At 47.0% G+C, this 18,687-nt stretch overlaps 1 protein-coding gene across 1 annotated transcript in view; it reads right to left on the bottom strand.

Moving 5' to 3' along the window:
• Positions 1–18,687, bottom strand: part of DOC2B (double C2 domain beta) — a 126,394-nt gene that overhangs the window by 46,597 nt on the left and 61,110 nt on the right. The window contains exon 4 of the mRNA XM_037880618.2: positions 12,747–12,856. Within this exon, the coding sequence (XP_037736546.1) occupies positions 12,747–12,856 (110 nt within the window). The remainder of the gene's footprint in view (positions 1–12,746; positions 12,857–18,687) is intronic.

Below are 18,687 nucleotides of genomic sequence, written 5' to 3'. Positions count from 1 at the left end.
GTCCTGGACCATGACTGGGGCTCCTGGGCACTACTGTAATACTCCTAATAAATACCAATTGTAATGTGCAGCACCTAACAATAGCAGTGGGGTCAGGGGCCATAACAAAGGTTCCTGGATGCTACAGTAACAAATAAAACATTAAAAATGTATGTTATTTATTAGATGTACTCAAGATAGTTAAGTCCAAAGCAGACTACGAAGAGTTACAAAAGGATGTCACGAAACTGGGCGACTGGCCAATAAAATGGCAGGTGAAATTCATTGTTGATAAATGCAAAGTAATGCATTTTGGAAAACATAATCCCATCTATACATATAAAATGATGGGGTCCAAATTAGCTGTTACCACTCAAGAAAGAGATCTTGGAGTCATTGTGGATAGTGCTCTGAAAACAGTCACTCAACGTGAAGCAGCAGTCAAAAAAGCTAACAGAATGTTGGGAATCATTAGGAAAGGGATAGATAATCCAACAGAAAATATCATATTGCCTCTACATAAATCCACATCTTGAATACTGCCTGCAGATCTGGTCGCCCCATCTCAAAAAAGATATATTGGAATTGGAAAAGGTTCAGAAAGGGGCAACAAAAATGACTAGGGGGTATGGAACAGCTTCCATATGAGGCGAGATTAATAAAACTGGAACTTTTCAGCTTGGAAAAGAGATGACTAAGGTGGGATATGATAGAAGTCTATAAAATCATGACTGGTGTGGAGAAAGTAAATAAGGAAGTGTTATTTACTCCTTCTCATAATATAAGAACTGGGGGGGGGGGGGGGTCACCAAATGCAATGAATAGGCAGCAGGTTTAAAACAAACAAAAGGAAGTATTTCTTCACACAACACACAGTCAACCCGTGGAACTCTTTGCCAGAGGATGTTTTGAAGGCCAAAACTATAAAAAGATTTTTAAAAAATTAGATAACTTCATCGAGGATCGGTCTATCAATGGCTATTAGCCAGGATGGGCAGGGATGGTGCCACTAGCCTCTGTTTGCCAGAATCTGGGACTGGGTGACGGGATGGATCACTTGATGATTACCTGTTCTGTTCATTACCTCTGGGGCACCTGGCATTGTCCACTGTCAGAGGACAGGATATTGGGCTAGATAGGCCTTTGATCTGACCCAGTATAGCCATTCTTATGTATGTTCTTATGAACTGCTCCCATTTGTAAAATTATGCTTTTGATGAGTAATGCTGCTTGTCAAATTTATTATTAAACAAAGATTATTGGCATAGTAGACCAGCACTATAGGTGGCTGAATATTACATTCAATTAATAATGCATTATTTCTTCAATATATTTTTAGAAGATTAATTTTACTACCCAATATCTGACCAGTTCTAATATGTATTGGGTATAGGATTTATTTTATTGCATATCAGATTTAATTTAGGCAATGTGGTCTGCCTATCTACATTTATGCTGTTGCTTCAACAGAGTATAGTATTCTTCACTGGTAGTCCTTCCTGACATGTAGTGTTGCTTTACACTGTTCAAAACAGTAAAAAGCTGCTGCATTACACCCCAGAGGGGGCTGACTTTTAATGGTGGGTAAGGGCAAGGGATAATTGTGCCTGTTGAAGTGAGTACCTCTGAAGTCTCAGGTAATACACATATAATTAAAAAAAATAGAAATAATAGTTTGGGGCTTGACCCTGATCCTATTCAAGGGGAGGGGAAACCTCCCACTACTGCGAATGGTACAGGAACCAGTGTCCACGCCTTCAACGAAGGGGCTTTGAATCGGACCTTTCAAAAGCCTCAGACCCAAGGTGTTAGGAGAAGTCCGAAGTGGCTGTCTTATTTTGGAGGGTTGATTCCTTAATACTAGTGTCTGTGTCCTTATCTCTAGGAGGGTAAGTACACACTCCATGCACCACTGGGCTGCCGAAGAACATCCCTGTCCTACTATACTTGCCGTGGGTCTGTCAGCTGGACTGGACCCATCTGCAAGTGGTGAGTTTCTCCTGTTAGCCCCATGCGTTGTTCTTTAAAAAGGGTTATAATCCCCCCTCGTGCTTACACCCCCCTCCAAGTCTGACCCCCCTCCCTTGGTCCATGGGAAGTGATCAGACTGACGAGCAAGCGACGAGAGTTGGCTCATTACGGGATATTCCCCCTGTGAGTGAGACACTCTCATTCCTCATCCTCCAATGTCACTGTCCTTTGGGAAGAGACAGAAGGGGGGCGGGGGAGCAGGGCTGATTAAGGAAGGTTTCTCTGCAGCGACATCGCTACAGATGCGGCAATTCCATTCAGTGCCAGGTTCTCAGGAGCAAGGCCCCGCCCTGAACACACTATTCAAAAGCACTTTAAAAACAGCAAGCAGCCAGCCAGCCCAGAGCGGTGATCAACCCCAGGCATCACCAGGACAGCGGGGGTGGTCACCTGGTTTACGAGAGTCATGCAAGTCATGAAACAACCCACTGTCTGCAAAAAGCTGCCCGGGCTGGATACTGCATGACTGGTAGCTTTCAGCACACTGTCTGCACCAGTCTGTGGCACTGTCCAAATGGTTAGAGCACACAACTGGACTCCTTAGGTTCTATTCTTGCTCTGCAACTGACTTTCTGCATAGCCTTGAAAGAGTCACCTAATCTCTCCGTGCCTTTGGTTACAGGCCTGAATTTTACTTCCCTATCATCCCAGGCTGGTGGATGGGTTAACCGTTAGCAAAGCACTTTGGCCTTGATCCAAAGCCCACTGAATTCAATGAACAGGCTTTGGATCAGGCCCTTCAAAATCCTGAGTGCTAAGGCAGTCCATGAAGTAGAAGTGTTATTTTAGGGGGTTGATTCATTAATAAAACCTTCCCTCCCAAGGGAATTTTCTAGGCTGTTTCCTCATTTTATTTCTTTTGTGGAGGCTTGCACTGGCCTGCGGAGCTGGATGAAGCCAAAGCACATCCTCAAAGCGTCGTTGTTCTCTTTTAATGTTGCCTCTTCCTGTGACTCAGTTCGTTAGAGCAGAGCCACCCCAGAAGCGCTGCTGAATTTTGACACACTGAGCTGACAATGACCTGTACTTTCCTGGTGCCCAGCCTTCAGCAAGCGGCAATGTTCCTCTGCCACCCTGGAGACACAATGTCTCTGCTGCATTGGGCGTGAAGTGTGGGGGAGAGTAATCTGGTACAGCCCTTTGCAGAGGTGCCCCTACTCTGATCATTTGGGGGTGTGTAGGAGGCAGGTTAGCCATGGCTCTACATGCTCCCACTCATGAGGTGGGAGCATGTGGGAGGGAAAGCATGAGGCAAACAGCCCCTGCTCTCCCCCTGAGGGTCTGGAGCGACAATCCAGGCAGCATTAATGCCTCCATGAAGGAAGCATGTTCACCCCCTGCACTGCTGCATTAGACCAAGGCATGATCCAGTCCATTAACCTTTAAAGCCAAGTGTGGAGTCCACTAGCCCGTGGAGGACTTGCCTTGGGAGGGGAGGAAGATTTTTGGCTCCTGTTCCATTCCTGCTCTGCTGAGTCACCCAGCTTCCCAAATGGCAGGGAGGTGGGGACTGGCGGCAGCTTTGATTGGGTCCATTCTTTTTACATTAAAGAGACTCCAACATCAATTTCCCTGCCAGGTGGTGAATTTCAGCACCAAAGAGGCATCTGGCAAGCGATCCCCTCTCAAACCAAAGGGGCGTCGCCCAGGTGCTTTCAACTTGTTACAGCTGCCTTTCAACGAAGCTGGGCTGATTAGCATGAGCACATCCGCCGTCCCTGCTGCTTTGAAGCGCACGGTTACCCACAGAGCGCCAGGCATTTTTCATTAGATTATGGTCATACAAAGAACTGGAGAGAGGCAATATTCAGCAAGTGCTACTTTCACATTAGATTTGCACACACACGCACACCCTGTATGTGGTGTGGTGGTGCGTAAGCTCCAGCATCTTATTTTGCATGCTGAGTTGGTGTTATTTATTTGTATGATAGCCGTGCCTAGAGGCCCTATTGGGATCCCATTGCACTAGGTACGAACACATAGTAAGAGGCAGTCTCTTCCCTGGCCTGTGCTTTCTAAGTAGACGTGACAAAAGAGGTGTCTTTATGTCTGTTATACTGAGGCACAGAGAGGTAAAAGTAACAACTAAAGTCATGCAGGGAGTCTATGGCAAGGCCTGAAATTGAATCCCGCTCTCCTGAGGCCCCATCCAGCGCCTTAACCACACGGCTGTCCTTCCTCTTCACGGAAAAGGCAAATGATCTTTCAAGCATATGGCCTGAGGATGCAGTTTACACCTTTGCTGCATGCAGAGGTGCAATATTTCACAACCTTACACCCATTCACCTTATTTTACATCCTCCATGAAAACTCAAGCTGTGGAGGGGAAAAAGGAAAATTTCCATGTTGTAGCAAATCTGTGAGAAGTCTGATCTCATCTGCAGGTTCACAATAAGATAATTCACTAAATAAAAACCGTATTGACTGAATTCCCCACTCACAAGGCAATAGGAAAGGAATGAGCAAGTTGGGAAATATTCTTAAGGAAAATGAGGGCTACTTGAATTTTTTTTTTTTTTTGGCTCCCCCATGGACGTGATAAACAGGATCACTGTGATGGAAAACTTCACTCTGCCATGTTAATGTGTTGGCCACCAAAAACGGTGAACGTTTCCATGTGAAATTTTGCTAAATTAATTCAGCAAGGCATGTCAGCACATACTTAACTTTAGGCAGGTGCATAAATCCCATTGACTTCAATAGGATTTAAACCTATGCTTAAAGTTAAGCACGTGCTTGTCTTGAATGATGAGTGCTTTCGTGAACGGACCCTAGATGAATGAATAAATTAATGTTGGCACGACTTGTAGACTAGTGTCATGGTAGGAGGGATGGAAAGAGTGGGGCACCAGAACAAACCTCAGGCCAGACAACAAGACTGCTCACTGCAGGTGTGAAGAGCTGTGGCTGTAAAGAGCAGTGCTGTCCTGCTGATTTCAGGGACTGCAATTCTTTAATTCCTTCCTTGAGCCTCTTCCGGAAAACAAACAAAGCGCGGCTAGTCAAACTTTCCCAGTTTTTGTTCACAAAATCTTCAGGCAGACACGGTGGAGAATCTAAGCCTGTTTAAACCATGGTATATTCATTCTGAGGTTTAGGTTATCTTTGTGGCTCCAGTCGCCATAGTAACATATCAAGAATGCAATTCCCCCTTCCATCCCATGCAATAAAATGCTAATCCATCAGCCCAACTGCTGGTGCAGCAATGCAGAAAAGAGCTCTTAAAGTGCATGCGGGGGGGAGGAAGAGGGATGCCGGTGAGGGTTTCTAAACTTTGAACCTTGAATAATGATGGTAGGATGGGCACCTCAGTGACTCAGGATGGGCAACATTTAGCCAGCTGCTCCTTTCCAAATGGCTGCTTCGCTGGGAGCATTTTTCATGCCAGGCATGCAGGCGATGGCAAGTGGGCTTGTAGTCTCTCAACGCAGGCTGTCACATCAGCTTTCGGTGGGGATAGATTTGCAGTGAATTCAGCTGTGTGGATTCACACACACACTCCCAGCTGCAGGTATATAAGTCACCCTCTAACTAAGGTGGAAGGGAAGGAACTTCCCGCGGGCCGTCTTATATCTTCCCCTTGTGGCATATGGTGCTTGTCGCTGAAGGTGATGGGACACTGGAAGGGACCCCTGGTAATTCCTATGCATACAACTCCACCCTCAGTAAATGGAGGTGGAAGGACAGACAATACCTCCAAAGGGGCAAAGGATGGGGGCGGGGTTACATAATAGATAACAGGCTGCTCTTCACTTGGATCTGGGGGTGAAATTTCCAGCTTGCAGAGAGATGTACCTGCGCTTAGCTCTCATTGAGCTAGCGTGCAGCCAGGGGAGGGACAGGCTGGCTGCCCCATGCACTTGCCTAGCATCTCCGATGGGTACGGACTTGGGGCAGCGAGCCAGGCCTGCGACTTGCGTCACCGCAGCTACACTGTGGTTAGCCTGCTAGCTGCATGGGAGCTAGTGCAGCTACATCTACCCATGCTGGGAATTACACCCTCAAATCCAAGTGCAGATGTAACCACAGTTAAAATAAGCAGAACTGCTCCCTGGCGGAAGGGACTCAATACTCCCAATGCCAGCTGTAACCCAGCGCCCGCCCGGCTTCCCCAATTGCAGTACTGTGGTGCTCCAGTATCAAAGAGAATTACAGAATGGGGCTTGCTGCAGCTGATCCCCCCCAGCTGGAAGCTGCTGTCATTAGCTTCCCCTGCCAAGCTCTTTGACTTTTATGGGTAACGTTTCCTCCTCTCCAGCCGTCAGGATGCAACTCTGCTTCCTAGAAGGTCTGAGGGCAAGAAGGGCAGTGGCATTAGACCTTCAGGAACACGGGGCATCGGTTTGCACAAGTCCACTAACACCCTTTGGAGAGTGGCTGTCCCTGCTCTCTGTGTCCACAAGCAGGCTAGGGTGCTAAGTGCAGGGGTAGCTGGGTGAAATCCTGTGTTATACGGAGGGGTCAGATGATCTAATGGTCCTGTCTGACCTTAAACTCTATTAATCGATTTGGACATACCCCACAGACAGGCAGATTTTCTAACCTTTGGGTAGCTTTGGTTGGGCACCAATGCAATGGCCCCGTTTCCTGACAGCCTGGCTACGTGGAATAAAGGTCACTTGCTCTGGATTTTCCATCACTCTCTGGCAGGAAGCCAGGCTCTCCAGGACCAACAACATCCAAAGCCAAATTCTTTGTCACACTCTGTAGCACCAGAGAAGCGATTCAGCAGTGGGGCACTCTCCCTGCTGGCTCTGTGTTGAGCCAAACAGCCCAGCATGAGCTGTGCTCCTGGGAGCAGTGCTGGGGACTCAGGAAGCCCTGCCCCGTATGTGGGGGTCTCTCCACTACCACTGCACTAGCATAGGGAAGTCCTACTCCCATTTTACAGATACGGAAGTGCAAGGAACTTGCCCAAGATCTCACCATGTTGCACTAGTGGCAGAGCTGGGACTGGTATCTATGATTCCCAATTCCCACGCTCCAAGCACACTCCACTCCCTCCAAAACGAGAGGGATGGTATGCCATGCAGCTAATCTGAAAGTTGGGGGAAGTTTGGCCCCATTATGGTGTGCCCAGTTTACCATTCAATGCACACCCTTACAGTAGTGACGGTAGGCAATTCGTTACCCCGAGCATATTTTATGGTTCCTCATGATGCAGGAGCCCAGAAAGGTTTTCAGTCAGTTATCTGCAAACACCAAGAAGTGAGAACTGTATTCCAGGTGCTCCTAGGAAGTGTGGAGCTAAGAAGAGACACAATTTCAATCCTTAATTATCACCTAATTAATTGACGAAGTTGCAGCTGCAAAGATGTGATCTTAATACCTAACGGGGAAGAGAAGAACAAACTTTCAGAAGTTTGGCTGTTAACTTTTCCTAAAAGGAGGCGGCTCAGAATGTCACATAAGCAAGTGGCTTAAGATTCTGAATTGTATAGAGTGCTTTCAGCCAAGCAGATGTTATTCCTAGCTGAAGGGTTGCTTTTAACTAGAGGATCCACTGCAGCTTTTCAGAAAGCTTTACCATCATCTTAGCATAGTTAGCAACTATATCCATCTCTGGATATCTTATCAAGAGGCAGGGGCGCACGCACACACAGTTGAATTTCACACCCTGTCCAAAACTTGGGTCTTTTCTTTGACCCAGTAGCATAGGTTATGGCTACATAGCCTCAATGTGAATGCACCCTGTGTAATTGCCCATTAATGGCACACATGAGATTTCCATAATCGGCTACCGGAATTCAAACTCACCACTGAAGCTCCCAGAGGAGTTGCCTCTACCTGGTATATGAAAGGGACAGCTCCAGTAGTGCAGCAAATTGTGGGATGTGATATCTAATTAGATCAGTTAAGTATCAGTAGTGGAGCAATCTTCTCCCACATCCTATGGAGTAGAAAAGGGGCCTGGCACAATGAGACAACACTCAAGCTACAAGAGATTCTCTGCCTGCAGCAGTGAGGGGGAAGGGAAACTTAATTAACACAAATGGAGAATAACTGTGTTTCACATTCAGATTCCATCTGCCTGAATTCTAGGGGGTCCCCGTTTACCATAGTGACAAAAAGCGAGAATTAATCTGCTTTGGTTTCCTCCATCTGGGCATCCAAATTGTTCATGAGCTATCCCTAGAAAGCAAACTGATGCACAGATAAAGCCGGAACCTCGCCCTGGTGGAGGGCAATGCCATAAGTGCACCACAAAGCACTAAAACCCTGAAAATTCACCTCTCCTGTAACACCTACAAAACACTCAGTGACAATGGCTAGGACGCGGATGTGCTTGCTGCCACTACTGTTCACGATCCTTCTCTGGCACATGCATGGACAAGACAACTGATTCTCCTCTCACTGACACCTGTGTCACTCCCTGACTTCTGCGGAGTTACTCCCAATTTGTACCAGTATACATGGATCAGAATCAGGCTCAGGAGGCTCAAATTTCTGTGGCCAAATCCTGAGCTATGTTGCATGGATGCGCTGGGGGACATGAGACTCCTCTTCTCCATATGCAACTGCAGGGTGTGATTCCTATCTAGGTTCCTAGCGCAGATGGTACTCAGAGGGGTCTCAGCTGCTTGACCACATCCCCACAGGGTCTGGTTTGCTGTCTAAGAGGTGTTACAGGTCTCCCAGTCAGCTAGCAAAGACTGTAGTTGTTATTACATAACGTTAGCAGGGTGCAATCAAGCAGCATTAGAAGTTTTACGCCATAGGCTAGAGTCGGAGATGTTACGTAGAGGGAGTAATGTCAAACTTTGCCCAGGAAAAGAGAGGAAAAACAAAAAATCTTTGCGTTGCGTGTGTTGCCCAAGACTGGTGCCTGTTAAACAGGAACCAAAGTGGTGGTAAAATAAACCAAAGATCGCCTTTGGAATCTCATCAGCCAGACACTGGGACTCCAACCCAGACGTGGTCCAGAATCTCCTAAGCAAAGAGACGGTGACAAAACAAGACCCCAGCTCTGCTCCTCTCAGGCTGTTACATGGGGTCCAGATATCTCATCTCACCAGTCACTGACACTCCTCTGCTTCCTCATGTCATTTCCTTTTGTCTCTCTTTGTCATTTCATTGGTGTGGTTATAAGTAAGGCTAAGATTTAGTCGTGACTTTTACTAAAAATACCCATGGACAGGTCAGGGGCCATGAATTTTTATTTTTTGTCTGTGACCTGTCCATGACTTTTATTATAAAAACCCATGATGACTAAATCTCTGACCCTGGGGCTCTGCTGCTCTGGGGACCCCTGCTCCAGTGGTGGGGGCTAACTACCCTCGGCAGCCTGTTGCTCCAAGGCCCCCAGGGACTGCTTTCCCGATGACCTCCAGGGCCAGCCGCAGCTCAGGCAGCTCTGGGGTCACCCGCACCGGCCACTTCTGCGACCTCCGTGACAGAATCGCAGCCTTAGTTGTAAGTATCAAGATAGCCCTCATCAGCCCTTTATGCCAGTGCTGCCCAAACTTTTCCTTGGATGCCCCCTCTTACCAGTAATGCAATGTGTCTGCGCCCCCCTGGGCCGGGGGCTGGAGCTGCTGCCAGGGCCGGAGCGGAGCAGGGGGCAGAAAAGGGCTGGCCAGGGTGCACCCTCCCCCCCGCCCCCCATGGAGGCTGACCCGGGCCCCACCGTGACCCCCAGACATTCCTCCACACCCCCCGAGGCCCCACAGTTTGGAGACCATTGCTTAATGCATGCTCAGAAGCCTGTGGAATTCACTGCTGCTGGAAGTTATAGTTAGATCCTATATCTGGACTCACCAACCCTGGATAATTTAATAACCAACAACATGTGAGGTTGCACGTGTTCAAGCAGGGCAACAGAGCCTCATGATTAAGGTTTTCAGCTGACCACCTTAGGGATTGGGAAGGAATTCACAGAGGGGTTTGCACACCCAGCTGCACTCTCCGGTGATTCTAACTGCGCTCCAAAGCATCAGAGGGCGGCTACTGCTGAATGCAGGATCTGGGGGTAATAGAGCATCTGGTATCACCTGGGGCAGTAAATTACGTGCTGAGATGTGATGTAGGAAAATCGTCAACATATACACATAGCTCTTACACAGCACTTTGTAATCTATAGATCTCAAAAGTACTTTAGTAAATATCATTATCTTCATTACAGATGGGGGAACTGAGAGAGGGAAAGTGACTTGCCCAAGGTCCAACTGTGAGCCAGCGGCAGAACCCAGGTCTCCAATGCTCTACTCCAATGCTCTAGCCACTGGGCCTGCCATCAGATCGAGACGGTGCCACTCCCCACGTTTTATTAACGTCTTCCCCCCTAAGCATCCCACCTCTGTGGTTCAAATTCTTTATAGCATCCCTGCTACCAGACTCCTGGAACGGAGAACACAGCTTAAGGCAGCAGGAAGCTGTAACAAAGCCCGTTCTCACACGTGGAAGTTGGGGCTCTCGACCCCTGCTGAGGAAAGCCAGAGAGTGGAGGAAAGAGGAAGATAATCCTCTCTGCCAGTTATTACTAATAATTATTTGTGTTGCCATAGTGCATAGGAGCTCCCATCACGGACCAGGACTCCCTTGTGCTAGAGGCTGTACGAACACATCGCCAGCTGACGAGGAAGATGATAGCTGTGTCAGATCCCAAGATCAGGGATGTGCTAGGAATCGTAATTCCACCAGGAGGAGAACGGAGAGATTAAAAACTTTCAAACACAGAGGCTCCATTCCTACACTGCACCTGTCTGATCCCAAGAGATGATCACGCCACCCCAGTGGGGCTGGCCAGATGGCATTTCCTCGGCAAGAAACAATTAAGAGAGCTGATGGAAAGGTGAAGTCTGGATCCAAAACACTTTTTCTTCCCAGTGCATTTCAACAAACAACTCAGCCAGGCATCTTTCTATAAACCAATTTTCACACTTGAACTAGCTGAAAACTTCAAAGGCATGGAGGAAAAAAAATAACGAAACACAGGCTTTCCAGCCTGAGAAACCCACAGCACTTTCAGCATGACTAATATTTTCCATGTGAACTAATAATCTAGGGAGATAAATTTCTCATCAGTAAGTGAGTTATGGATGACAGGCAAGCTCAGAATCCAAATTCACCTACTAGTAAATAACTTTGTTACAGTGATATGTTTTCATTGCTTCCATGCAAAAATAAATTTACAGCATATACTTTAAGTAACGACGTTCAGAATTCAGCCATGGAGCTAGAAAGCTGTCAATCCTAGATGCGATATGCAAAATCCTTCTTTATTTTAATATATCTTACATTGATTTCCTTCTACATGGAGGAGCTTGCTAGAACGAAGAGATTTACAGATCATATACATAAGGAGTCAATACACCCACCACTGGGATTGAGCACGGCAATGGTTTAAAAGGCCAGAGCTAAAGGTTAATAGAAGTCTCTCCATTAATTTCAGCTGCCTTTGGATCAGGCCCTAATAGCAAGAGCAAGGGTTAAATGAGTGGGTCCCAGTTAAGCAGAGCCAGTTGAAGTGAGGGGATGTAGTTAGGTAGCAGGGAGTTAAACTGGAAGTTAGCCAAGACTTTGTGGCAAACATCTCTGAGTGGCTAAAGGGACTTCAGTGTTGCATCCCATCGTAAAGGCAGCATTTCCACACTGCCAGTGCCATGCCAGGTTCAGAAAAAGGAATACCATCTACTGAACACACTGCCACCACTCCCTGCGCTCCTTGACCAGTCAGGACGCTGCTTTGCTTGCAAGATATAAAATTCCTCATTTTTGCCAAGTTAAACCAAGTTCCATTTAGTTTTACAGCAATTTACAAATGCATTTCTGCCCTCCTCCAAAACTCATCTTCAAATAGAGATCAGCAACTCAGCAAGAAGCAATAAATAAATAAGGTATGTTTAGCAGCTTTGGGAATTATAAGGTTAAAAAAATTGCAGCTCAGACCCCAAGTTGATCAATTACGAAGCTTATAATGATGAAATGCTACAGGGCTCTTCACCAGCTATTCAAATCCAGGCAGTTTATAAATCAAATGTCTGTCACCAAAGGGCTGCGACTGATCCCTGCAGGAGGAGTGTGCAAATGCGGGGCCTTGGGAAATAATAATTATCTCTCGATCCGCTGGAGAGAAGGAGCTATAAATGTCCTATCAGGATTTCGTCTGAAGAGCACGTGCACAGGTGACAGCTTGACACAGGCCAAAGGGAGAGTTCTGTGTTGTACCCTAATTATTGATATTCCATTATAAACATATCCCAGGCCTGGCATAGCCTAAAAGATCTGCTAGCTACATGGGCTGGCATTTTCAAAGAGGTCTGAAGATGATAAGATGTCTAGCTTCCAATTATTTTCAGTGAGAACTGGGCACTTACCTCCCTTCAGCTCCTTTGAGCATCCCAGCCACGGCTGCTAGCAGTGAAAGTTTTAGACCTCTGAAGCTGGATGCCCGGTAATCTCAAAGAATGTCACGTCTATTCTCAGCTGGTGGGCACCTGGGTGCAATGCGCTACGTGGCTGACTGAAGGTGCTCAGATTTAGCTGAAATACAATGGGCCTGGTTTTCTGGTGCTCTGCACCTTGGCTGGCCATTCACACCAGTGCAGATTGGTGACAGCAGGAGTATGGAGTGGGGATTTTACTGGCTTCCCCTCTCAACGCATCACTGCAATATGCATTCTTTCCCTTCCCACACATAGCTCAAGTGAATACAAAGAAAGCTTTCTTTCCAAATAATGAGACATACAACCCACTCCGCCTGCATCTCCACGAGATGTCCCCAGGGTTACGCCTACCTTAGCGTCTTGCGAACCATATCCTCGTCTGTGATGCCATAATAAGTGAGGGTCTCATTCCAGGTGGGATTCAGAGTGTTCCGCAAAGTTTTTGTTCTTAGCTTATTTGCCTGGAAAAAGCAAATAATACACCTGGTTAGTTAGCCTGCCCCAGGTAACTGCTTTGGTTTCAGGATGCAGGCAATGAATAAACCCTTGGGAAACGAAACACAGTCCGTGAAACGATGACACAACATACCCGAGCAGCTCTCCTTTGGCCCTCAGTTCCAATACATATCTAGCCACTTTGCACTATACTGCTGATCCCCCCTGCACGGGATGGCGAAAATCCCCCTCAACCAGGCTGGCGCAGCAGGTATCTGGAGGTGCATAAAGGCAGTGGCCTTGTGGGTCATTTATAGAGCAATCCAACTATCCACCCAACACCCTGTACGATAAGCAGCAAGATCACGGGCAGCCTGGAAGAGAGCAGTAAGGGACCAGGGACTTCATTTTTTGGGGGGTGACGGGGGAAGAATTAACTCAGGCTTATGTAAAAAAAACCAACAGTTTGCTAGTCTGGATGTTTATGTGCATCCCTGTGTTTAGTGCAGCTACAGTTCCTGTCAGACCCAGAACCGTTTCCTGGATGCACATTTTATTAGATGTGGCAGCTTGTTTTAACTCCAAATTGCAACGTGGCCTGTTAATACAGTGCTAGGTTGTAATGGAGGGACATGACACAGCGCCATAGCAGAGGGCAATTACCTTCCTAACAAGGCAAGAGGAAACTAGAGAGACATGTCAAGGCTTGGTGTTGGAGCTTGTGAGGGACAGTGATGGTGTTCTACCAAGTTCCACACTCAGTTCCAGAGTCCCCAAGTGTAACACAGCCCCTTTGGGACCAGCTGGCGAAGGGTTCACAGCAACTCCTCACAGGCCTGACCGACTCACTACACTTAGCACACTGCTTTCAAGAAACTGCGCTGGAAAGCACAACCTAGGAACCCAAGGGACATTGTGACAGCTAAAATGTCACACAGGACTAACGTGGGCATGGGGAAAAACACAATGGACCCAAAGCAGCACGACTACGCAGACAGGGATGCTAACCCACCAGTTTCAATGGTGGTGGTCCAATTTTCTAGCACAGAAAAGGCCATAACAGCTAGAAACCCTCAGTCCAGCTCCTGCAGAACAGTGTCAAACCAGGGACAACACCTTGTGCAGCAGGATACTAGAATGTAATTCTAAAACAGCACAGGGCCTTTTCCATAAGGCACTGGCACCATAACTGAGTGTCACTAAAAAGCAAAATGCTGTACCAGTACATCAGATCCATTTCTGAAAATAAGTAACCATCCCAATGAGTATATTTTATTAATGCATTATTGAGATGCTTCCAAGAGCCATTGTCTGGATGGATTTATTTTCCTTTTTTTGTTCTTCTCTCAGTGCACATTATTAAATCATTGCTCATTCCTTGCAAGGCCTCGTGGGAAGTCTGCTCCACCTTGTTACGTGCACTAGCCACATCCTAGGGCACAGAGTTACCCAATACCTAAATGTTAGCCTGGAACAGGCACTAGGAAGCTTACTGGGAATGTGTTCCACTCCCAGTGGAGATAACCAGAGCATCCCAGCTGCTTTCTGCCTATGAAATGAGTCAAGGCCCTGGCTTGTTTAAGGGTCTCTCGTCAGCATATAAGTCCTATGGAGCCTTGCCAGAAAACAGGCTTGTTAGGATCTCATTTTCATACCCCTTGGCTGAACCACTTGATGAAAAGGCTGCCAGATCATTCAGTTTGCTCTAGAGTTTGAATAAACCCAGTGGTTGCCAATGTAGAAGCCAAAATTAAGTGTCCGAGTCCAAATCCAGATGGTGGAAAATCTGTACTTAGTAGCCCCACACCACTACAGTGAAACAACCAGAGTCTGTCTCTTTCCCTGCACTGGCTTCTGGCCAGTCCTGCTGAGCAGCGGGACGTTTACAGGTTGTAAGTTGCAGAACAGAGAAAAGCCACATCATGAACCACTTCCCCAGCTGGCTTGAATACCGGCACTTTCCGTAGCAGTGCCCAGGACAGAAAGGCAATGGAGACGACACCGATCTCCTAACTACGGGTCTGATCCAAAGCCCATTGCAGTGGGTGGACGGGACAGTAAAAAGGGCTTCTCCCCAGTTTGCAAAGGATCCACTACCACACCCACAGGCTCTCTTAGGCAGTTTTACTGTCCCACCTAAACAAAACAAAGCCATATCCTCAGTTTCCTGTGGGCTACAAACCCGAGGATGGTTCCCTTAGGCTTTACCTTTCAGGCTCCCACCGCCTCCCCTCCCAGGACTCTCACTGTCCTGCTGCTCCTGTGCCTATAGCTTCCTAACTCTGACTCACTGGATCTCTCTCATTAATAGGTCTCCCCCCACACACCCCAGGCACCCCCTTTTAAAGCATAATTTGGGTCAGCTGATGCGGCACAGGTACACTGGCCCTGCTCCCTCTTAAAGGGCCAGCATCATCCTGGATAGGGACTCTTTCCATTGGCTTTGCTAAGTTATGGCAGTCCTTTTCAGAACAAGCCGGGGGCAACTGAAGGGCAGTCTGGCCTGCCACTGCCCATGCTGTACCTGCTCTGTGGAGAAAAGGAGAATGCTGGATCAGGGCCTAAGTCCATACCTATCTGCAAGCAAATGATTGACCCCCAATGGCTTCAGTGGGATTTGTGCATATGCTGTAACAGGATGAACCTCAGCATTTTTTTAAAAGCGCAAACACTTGCTTAGAATCACGACCAGAGAGGGGACTTCACACTCTAGGACGGTCAACCCTGCATCTTTCCCCAGCTCTGAAGTCCTTTTAAATCATCTTAAAGTGAGACTTGTCAATTCTCTCTTATAATTGCTCTTTCAGGGCACTATTGTAAACTCAGATGATTGTTTCACAACTCTTGCGATAGTTGGTGCTTTTCTCAAAGTCCCAGCTCCTGGAGTCAGGTGATCATGTTAGAACCTCAGATTTTTTTTTTCCATGCAACTTTCTAGCCCTTCTGGTTGCATAGAAAAGCTTGAAAATGTAGGAGGGAAAATCCCACCCAAAACCCAACATTTTTAAAAAAAATCTCATGATATTGGCGGGAAAGGAGGAGCTGACCTGTAATTATTGAGCACTTGGAATTGACAATACCAGGGTAACCAAAAGAAAATACATATGCTGCCATTGTATAACCATTGGTAACAGTAGATGGAATGGTTAGGAAGACTATCCAGCGGAATAAAACAAAAATGCGACGAAGACAGGCAATAAAACTATAAAGCATTAAGGGAATGGATACATAATCCATGTCACTTAAAACAATTTCTAGCTATGGTAGGAAAATACAGAGCAGGAATAAATTGGGTGCAGGCTCTCAGCTGCCCAGAATATGCAGCAATGGCAGCACAGGCCAAACAAAGCCTGATTTAAACAATGCCATCTAGACTAACGGACTAGTTACTTCCGTTGTTCTTCATTTTGGATATCCTATCACACTCCTGGCAAGGCTGCACATGGCCAAAGCAAAGGCTGATGTGAAGTGCTGCTGTAGCAAATAAAAGCAGATGACAGGAAAAGCAGAGGCATTATCAAGCTGTAGGATGGCATAAATTAAGCCTTGCTTTTTATTTCTATTTTTTAACTTACAAAGTAACAGGAACAAATAATGAAAGACGCAACACCAGAGAAAACATGTTCAGAGCTGGGTGAAACCTTGTTATGGGCTGAGGTAAAACCTTCAAACTGATGTGTGAACTCACCCTTCGCTTAAGATAGTTTGTAAGAAACACTTAGGGTGCAACACCTAAAACAAGGCCTAATAGATTCTGCCCAGAAACCAGCACCGCATGGGTAAGGTGACCAAGCGGGTGTGAAGAAAGGCAGAACACACAGAAACTGAGAACAGACAAACCCCGAGAGAGAGGCAAAAGCAAGAAAGCCAAGCCTGTGAGTACAGTGAGACCCTAGAAAAAGCTAGACATAGCTTTTGGGTCTGTTGGCTAAAGAGGCTTTTTTGGGGGAGGTACAGGGGAAGAGGGATGTCAGCGAACGAACAGAATGTAAATTCAAACAAATACAAGGCAATACTTCCTTGCCCAGCGTGTGGTCAGCCAGCGGGGATCACAGACACAAATACTGCTGCTGGGTGTAAGATGGACTAACCAAACCTCATGCATTGGGGCATAAACTCATGACCTCCCAAGGGTTAGGAAGAAAGCCACACACCTCATCACCCACATCTCCCACATAGAACAGCCTCCTTGACTGGGCATCAGATGTACCCCTCTGCTGGCAGCACAAAGTGAGGTGTCGCAGCCCCGCAATTCCAGCTGGCAGGGGGATCCAGAGGGATGATGTTTATTAATACATTCCCAGGCCGGGCTCATGCAACACAAGCAGCAGAGAACTGGTGTGACAATTGTGCCCAATTGTCTCCACAAATGAAAGAAACGCCGGCACTTTCCAAGTGAGGGAGGAAGACGGCTTCATCCCTTATTCTAGGGGTAATTTATTACCTCTGCGCACAGCCCATTTGGGAGCAAAAGAGGCTCTTTCAGAGGAATACTGGATGGCAAATTGTCCCACCTATCCCCACCCTTCATGGTCCTTTCTACAGCCTGCTTTAAACTTGAGCTGAAAGATGTTCCCGCCAGGGACCTGCATGAAACGAGTCTGTTGGGTCTCAGGCTACATCCATGGGGATAGGTGGCCACGTCATAGATGCTGCACATCCCAACCTGCACAAGCTGACAGTCCCCTTGGAGAGGGGCTAAGTACTCAATGAGGGCCTGAGACAGAACTTGCTGAGGTCAATGGAAAGATTCCCTTTGATTTAACTGGCCATTGGATCAGGCCCTGGAGAACAAGCCACCTTTCTTCCTACTGGTGGGGCAGCAAAAGTGTGGGGCACCTTGCAGCACCACTCCCTACCATTTTAATCATCTTCAGGAGCTAGAGAGAAGGGGCCTCATCTCCAGGCTGCCGATCCAACATCTCTCACCAGTGCTGAGTTCACGTAGCCCGAATGAGTGCTCCCTGAACAGTTTCATTCCATCACCAGCTTTCATCTTGGAGCCCAGAATGCTTTCTGGGCGAAAGAAGAGAGCAGAATCCCCGTGCTGAAAGTACAATCGATTTTAAGACAGGCTCTGTTCCCTCTCTCCGTCTGCCTCCTCCTCCTCCCCCCACAGTGATAATGATGGATTGAGCTTAATACAATTTAGACCATTTTTTCCTCCCCCTGTTGGGGAGGAGAATGACACATCACTCTGTAGAAGAGGCCTGCTGATTTCAGGTAGGGCTTTTCCATTAATTCCCTGGCAGAGGGACAGGCTGAGCAAGCAACAATTTCCACTGTAATTGGGTGTAAAGTGGGAGAGTTCAATCCTCACTCTGGCCATTTCTCAGCGTAATCAGCTCTGATTAAATCAATACGTAAAAGTTGTCTGCAGAGTATTTTGGATGCATTGTTACATTCATCATCTTTGTTTTGCAAGCTCCACGCTAGAGGTAAGCAGGGCACTTAGCACACAAGGAAGTAAAGGGTCTCTCTCATGCTTTAAGAACCAGTCTTGCTACTCAGATGGACTTGCTCCTTTACAAAAGGCATTCCAGATTCCGGAGCAGTTTTTCATTCCCTTCAAAGAAACTACAGAAAAAAATCACCCTTCAATTATCTTATCCAAGGGTTAAAAGAAGGCCTCCTGACCAGAAACACCCAACGTTCATCAAGTAATCTGGCTTTAAGCTTGGCGTAGATAAATAGGTTAAAAACAACCAAAATTCTTTCTTTATCGTCTCCTAACCAAACTGGAATGTCCCTCCCAGCAGAGAATAGACAGGACTCTACTGTAATTAATATACAAAGGGATATTTTATCAAGACCTCTGAACAGAGATAGACAGACCCTGTGGTTCCCTCTGGTTCCT

Source organism: Chelonia mydas, chromosome 17, assembly GCF_015237465.2.
Source record: "Chelonia mydas isolate rCheMyd1 chromosome 17, rCheMyd1.pri.v2, whole genome shotgun sequence".
NCBI classification, from domain to species: domain Eukaryota; kingdom Metazoa; phylum Chordata; order Testudines; family Cheloniidae; genus Chelonia; species Chelonia mydas.
Note: the sequence above shows the minus strand (reverse complement) of the source record. Positions and strands in the feature narration are given on the sequence as shown.